Below are 6,527 nucleotides of genomic sequence, written 5' to 3'. Positions count from 1 at the left end.
TGTCAATGAAACTAAAACCAAGCAGACTCACAATAGGAAGAGATCCAGTAGTATTGACAATGTATCACCCAAGAAACCCATTGACAAATCTGATGTTGTGCATAATCTTGAGTAAGTTAATCCTGCCCATACCTGAGTACTCAGTTTGCGAGTAGCCACAAGTGACTGGTTGGTTGATGGAGCTATAACATATATTTGAAGAAGAAGCAAAATGGTGGCAACTAAGCTGGTTCTGGAATGATGATTCTGAACAAGCTGGATGAATCATTGTTTATTGTGGATATGTTAATATTAGTTTTGAACCCATATGAACTTGGTGCATTGTCAATTTCCAATTCCATAGCAAACTTGCTTTGATGTCGAAGCCTGCTGGCACCCAATTGGTGTTCAAATAGAAATCTAAAACCCAAACGTCCTTCTTTGAGGAAAACATATCTTATCTCATGATACCCAGTGTTTACTCTTGCCCTCATCTTTGCTGCTACATAAGAATCTGTTAGAATATTTTACAAAGTTAATAAATATTGAACTTAGGTGGGTCCTCAACAGAAAGAAGATACAGAGAGATGCAAGGTGTTAAAGAAAATAAATATCTATCATTAATGGTTGCAATTCATAATTTTAATCGACTATCCAAAAAGATTACGATAGAACACCAATTGGTTGACATTAAAGCAAAATTCTATGCAATTGGAATTTTGACTAATGTACCAAGTTCATACAAGTCCAAAACTAAAATTAACCTAAAACTATCCAACAATAAACATGAGAGCCAACAGTTGCCACCATTTTGCTTCTTCAGGTATGGGCAGGATCAACTTCCTCAAGATTATGCACAGCATCAGATTTGTCAATGGATTTCTTGGGTGATGATGCATTGTCAATGCTGCCAGATCTCTTCCTCTTGTTAGTCTGCTTGGCTTCAGTCTCATTGACAGGCTGTGCACCTTCTTCATCATCCTCCATGCTTTTATCTGTTTCAGCTAGAATCTCATTTCCATCTAAGCTGCCATCATCTACATCAGCACTCAATGCTGCATTTTCTTCCTCAATTTGGCGCTTCAGAGAGTCGATTACATTCATCAACTCTCTATTAATCTGCCAAAACAAACACCCTTTTGAGTAAGACAAGAATTTATAGTTAGAATAGTAAGCCTAGTGCTTATTAAGTTATACTCGTAGATATTCACATATAAAACTGAGCAGGTCCCATGAAGTCGTACCTGGGGATTCTGGAGGAAATCAGATATATCAGTTGGGCATGATGGGCATTTCATTATATTTTTCTGCGCTCGTAATGTACGTCTGCCTTCACACGTCCTCTGTCTTGTAAAGGATTGACCTGCAAAGGCACCATCCAAACATGCCTTGCAGAAGTTATGCGCACATGGAGTAGTAAGCGGGTTATTCATCACTTCCCGACAAAGATGACATGTAAACTCTGCACAATCAAAAACCTCATCTCATTATACTAAGAAATATAATAAAAGAATATGCAATCACTAACAATCACACAAAATACATAGTAAAATCAGATTAGAAAGGAAAATATCTAATGAAAAGTGCTGAATGATAGGTGTACCTTTCAAGAGCCTCTGCTTTACAGACATTGTAAGTCTCTTTGGTCTGACTTGTCTCACTTTTGTTCCATCTTCATTTTCACATTGAACTGGTTTCCTACTAGGAGGAGGAGCCTTTTTCCACATCCAGCAACTCTTTTCCTCCTGTAAAACAGAAACAACTATTACAAACAATACCAGCATTCATGTAACTGTATGCTATGCATATCAATAAGTTTATAAAAAAACATTTCACTGCATTTACAGAAAAGGTTAATCACCAATTCGATTGGCAAAAAGTTATTAATAATCAGATAGACAGCATCCTTTGAATGTGCTACATTACAAAAAGGAAAGAATCAACTGGAGATTCTAAATGCTTCTCACATCATAATCCCAGGCTGGAGATCCTTTTCTCTCAGTCATATCTGTGGCGCCTTTTAGTTCTTTGATGGCAGGTAAGGCCCTAGGACGGTCACCTTGTTCATCACTGCCAATATATACAACAAGGTGAACAAGAACATGATGAAAGCCCAAATAGAAGGGGATGACATTATAACAAAGTAAAAATGACACAATAAGAGACCTGGTCCATGGTGCAGGATCATTATCACAGCGCACAAAAAGGTATCGACAAACTTTGAATCCCTGCACAAAAGTAAATGTAATGTAAATAAGTGACAAAAGTTAAAGATACAGATGCATGAAGCTTTTGAGCAAGAGTTCAACTTGTTTTCCCGGTTTCCGCCAACACTTTTCAATCCTGTAGACCCCGTCATATCGTACTCCTTTATCTGGTGCATACGAAGAGCGTTTCTCCTTGTGGGACCTATACATATTGGAATGGACAGAGATATAACTTGTGATTAAGAAATAAACTCCCAATGGAAATGAAAAAAGATATTTGATGTGGATATTGAAATACAAAACGAGTTGTATTAATCCAACTAGTGGATGCTGACAAATTAGGTTGCTGTCACAGGACAAGATATGCTAAATAGCAGAAAGTATCATCCAGAAAAAAAATGGAATACAATATAGAACACTTATCACACTACTTTCTACTACCAAAAAATTGGAAGAAACAACCATTGTGGAAGGAATGACAGGACTGATAACATCTACATCAGCTAATCATCAACCAATTTCCAATCCAAAGAAGGAATAGCAAGAACTTGTTATAGCTCTATACCTAATAATTCAACGAGTTTAAGGCGGTAACTGACCTCACAACTCGGACAGGATAACCCTTGAGGCAGCTGACACGTAAAGCTTCATTAAGCTTTTCAAATTTCTGGTCAAACGATTGTAGCTTGTTTGTTCGCTTATTACCGCTCAAGTCTCTTCCACCACTATCCAACACAAATCAACATAAAAATAGTTAGAAGAGCACCTCACAGCACAAAACCAGCAGCAGATATTAAAACAACATAACCAGATGTAGTCCCACAAGTGGGGTTTGAGAGGGTGGTGTGTCCAAAAAATTATCAGTCACGTTCAAGCAAACAAAAGACTCTAAAAATAACCGCACAGAATTGTGAAAAAACTAAAAGGAAAAAACAGCTTAATGAAGAAGATCGTTCATGGACCAAATTCAGTGTCAGGTCATATGACTAATTACTCAAACAGTAACTAACATGATATTACAATGTGTGGATCTTACAAGTAAAATTGTGGTTCACAAACACAAAAGAAATGAAGAACAGAAATTCAACATAGAAATATGCATCACAAGTGGGATTCATACTTGCATAAATTTTGAGTGGACAAGTTGTACACAAGGTGAGTTCAAATAGAAGCCAGAATGCACATGCATCCAAGAAAAAAAACAGGCGCTCATTACCTTCCAGTATAGAGAAACCATTCACCGTGATCTTCATCATCTTCGTAACCACCAGAAAGTGCAACAGACTGGGCCCCATAATCTGACTGTCCTGCAATACCAGCCACATGAGGGAAATGAGCCCCCCATTGCCGACACTCAAAACGATCCTCCCAAGTCTCACCAACCATAACACCCACGTTGCGCTCTGGATCATTTTCCGCTGTAATTGGTCCAAAATGGTCACCAGGGATTGTAACAAAAATCTTTCCACTGCAAGCATTAGCCTTTCCAGTCTTTTTTGCACGCTCAGTGGTGAAAGCTTTGTCAGGTCTATTTTGGTTGTGAACGAAATGTGAAACTTTTGATGACCCGCTAGAGGCACCAGACCGCATCATTCTTGCCATTCTAATGGCAATGACCAGAGCAGAGTTAATTCGAGGCTGGCTTGCCATTTTAGCTGGAATAGGAGTACGACAATTAGCACAGGTACTCTTTCGCTGCCCAACCCACTTTTGAAAGCACTTCAGGCAAAAATTATGACCACAAGGTGTCTGACATGGATAAATAACAGTGTTAGATAGACCTGTATAAAGCTTGCAAGTTAACTACTCCTTGAAAAGAAAATGAATATTTATATAAAAAAAAAAGGATTGAGATAACTTGTAAGCAAGTGATCAACCAAGTCAGTAAAATAATCCTAATCCCCAATCTGTTGGGCCTGAGCTGTTCAAAGTCATGTACACACCCAATACTTTAGTGCTCAAATGACAACAAAAAAAAAAAGCATAAGACACCATTTACAGAAACGACTATTGCAAAACAAATAACATACGAGATATCAATGAGGCATTCAGCGTTTTGAAATTAAAAGTAAGTAAAGCATAAACTTTATGTTTCAATTAACAAATGTGAACCATAAAACATACAAAAGCAAAAAGGGGGTTAAAACATTTAAAAAAATAGAAACAGATATCAAGATATACCGTAACAGGTCTCTCAGGCAGTTGCATGCACATAGAGCAGTTCAAACTTCCATCGAGAATATTCAGCACATCCTTGTCCTGATTAGCCCCTTCAACAGCCACGTCTTCGTCTTTGGAACTTCCGCTCATAAGGTCTTGTCGTTTCTGAGCCTTTTCCTGCTCGGTAAGAGTCGAATCAGATTCAATGACCCGAATAGCCGCAATCAAATCTCCTCTTCCTTCAGAAGATGAAATAGCAACAGCATTCTGTTTAACAGGCACAACAACAGCGGCGGGAGGCATAGAGCAGTCAGGGCACTCCCAGTTGACGGCGTCTCCCATGGAATCGGGAGGAGTAGAGAGACAGCTGACGTGCCATGGAGTAGCACAAGTCTTACAGATGAGCGATTCGTTCTCCGATGGCTTCACTTTACAGGCCATACAGACACCATCGCCGTCACAAGGGAGATCGCTATCGTGCGCCATCGGAGAAAGCAAAGTAGAGTGAGAAAGTGAGGAGGAAGAGAGAGAAACAAGGCGTTAAGAAAGAGAAGAGACGATTGGAGATTTGTATTTAAAGAGAGAGAAAAGGGGTATAGACTAATGCCCAAACGACGCGGGGATGTTTTCGCGATAAAAAAATATTGGTGTCAAAATTTAGGTCAAATTTTCAAATTTTAGTCTTCCCTCTATTTTCTTGTGGGTCTATAAATGGAAAAAAAATTCTTTCATTACAAAAATATTAATTAAATAAAAAATATTAGTTTGACTTCATTAATATTTTAGTCAAATAATCTTAAAAGATATTACTTTTCCTAATAATTATTTTTTTTTCTTTTTAAACACATTATTTTCCAAAATGAATTTTTTTTTCTCTTTTTAAAAACTCCTTTGATTAATATAAAAGTGGACAATAACGTTTTTTTCTTAATATTCCTTTATCAATTAAATATAATTACACCATATACTTTTTAAATTGAAAATATAAGGGGTTGTTTGGTAGAGCGTATAAGTTTAATATTACAAAATGAGTTAGTAATGTTTACAATTAAAACCATCTCCAATTCAATACCAAATTTTATATTTGGTGTAAAATTTGGTGTTTTGATCTCCAACTCACATCAATTTTCACACTAAATTTGGTGTGTGAATAGTGTTACCCAAATTTGGTGTAACACTTATCATTACACCAAATAACTTTTTGAATATTATAATATTATTTAACTATACAAACTTTTAATAAAACATTATATAAATTGTATGTTTTAATTAAATCTCTTGTATATTTTAATTGTTTTTATGTGATATTTTCATAATATTAATTTTAGATATAAAATTTAGCTTTTTTATAAATTAATTTTTCTATATAAGACTTTTTAAGAAAATTAAATTTATATTAGTTTATAAATTATATAAACTACAATTAATGTTGACAAAAATAAAAAATGCAAGCATATAAATTTTTAAACAAATAATACAATTGAGGATAAGCGTGATCTTAGTGCACCAGTTCAAGATCCGCCGGAAGGTCCAACTCCGACAGTAGAAATGGCGATAAATGCAAATTATCAATTTCAATTGTTTTTAGCTCGATATAAAAAAAAATAAAGACAAAAAGCTCATGTTGAACTACTAATGCATTGATAGAGCATTTATGGAAGCACCGTAGTGAATATTTATGTATAAAGTTGAATGTTTATGTATAATTTAAAATAATTTTTTCAATTATGTAATGTTTAGTTAATTGTATTTCATTAATGATTTCACTTTTATTTCCATTATCAATTATTATGTATAATGTATAATATTTGCTAGCAATTTATATTATATAAAAATTATGGCACAAAATAATTTTATGTTAAACGATTATAAAAGGAATAAGAAAATATAAATGAAATAATAAATAATAATATAATAATGAAGAGAAAAAAAATCTTTTTTGATATAAAATTTGGTGCATGGGATTGGAGTTGATTCAATCTCTCTTTGTTCTTTTTGTTTTTCTTATTCAAACCCTCTTTCTTTTACCCTAATTAACATATAATTAAGTATAAAGATGGCAATAATATCCCACTAATTAACTCAAGGTTACCTCTTTTAACCCCCAAGTAATTAGACTTATTAACATTAACCCTCTAACTTTATAATTAAAGCAGGAATAGTCAAAAACGCCCCTTAAAT

General features: G+C 34.9%; 1 protein-coding gene across 1 annotated transcript; it reads right to left on the bottom strand.

Annotated features, from left to right (window-relative positions):
- Nucleotides 1-574: 574 nt before the first annotated feature.
- On the bottom strand, nucleotides 575-4,922 carry LOC107020773 (E3 ubiquitin-protein ligase ORTHRUS 2-like). Its single transcript, XM_015221266.2, has 9 exons — nucleotides 4,368-4,922; nucleotides 3,403-3,935; nucleotides 2,786-2,911; nucleotides 2,289-2,388; nucleotides 2,146-2,207; nucleotides 1,947-2,049; nucleotides 1,583-1,724; nucleotides 1,224-1,441; nucleotides 575-1,098 (listed from the first exon to the last, which is right to left on the bottom strand). Exons 1-9 carry the CDS (start codon nucleotides 4,830-4,832, stop codon nucleotides 799-801), a joined length of 2,049 nt encoding a protein of 682 aa, XP_015076752.1. The 5' UTR covers nucleotides 4,833-4,922; the 3' UTR covers nucleotides 575-798.
- Nucleotides 4,923-6,527: the final 1,605 nt, after the last annotated feature.

The sequence above is a fragment of the Solanum pennellii genome, chromosome 5 (assembly GCF_001406875.1).
Source record: "Solanum pennellii chromosome 5, SPENNV200".
In the NCBI taxonomy this organism is placed as follows: Eukaryota; Viridiplantae; Streptophyta; class Magnoliopsida; order Solanales; family Solanaceae; genus Solanum; species Solanum pennellii.
Note: the sequence above shows the minus strand (reverse complement) of the source record. Positions and strands in the feature narration are given on the sequence as shown.

Coding starts and splice junctions, on each gene's coding strand:
- LOC107020773 (XM_015221266.2), bottom strand. CDS start 4,832: ATGGCGCACGATAGCGATCTCCCTTGTGACGGCGATGGTGTCTGTATG. Junction 3,936..4,367: donor TGCCTGAGAGACCTGTTACG/GTATATCTTGAT, acceptor TATCCATGTCAG/ACACCTTGTGGTCATAATTT. Junction 2,208..2,288: donor GGCGGAAACCGGGAAAACAA/GTTGAACTCTTG, acceptor ACTTTTGTGCAG/GGATTCAAAGTTTGTCGATA.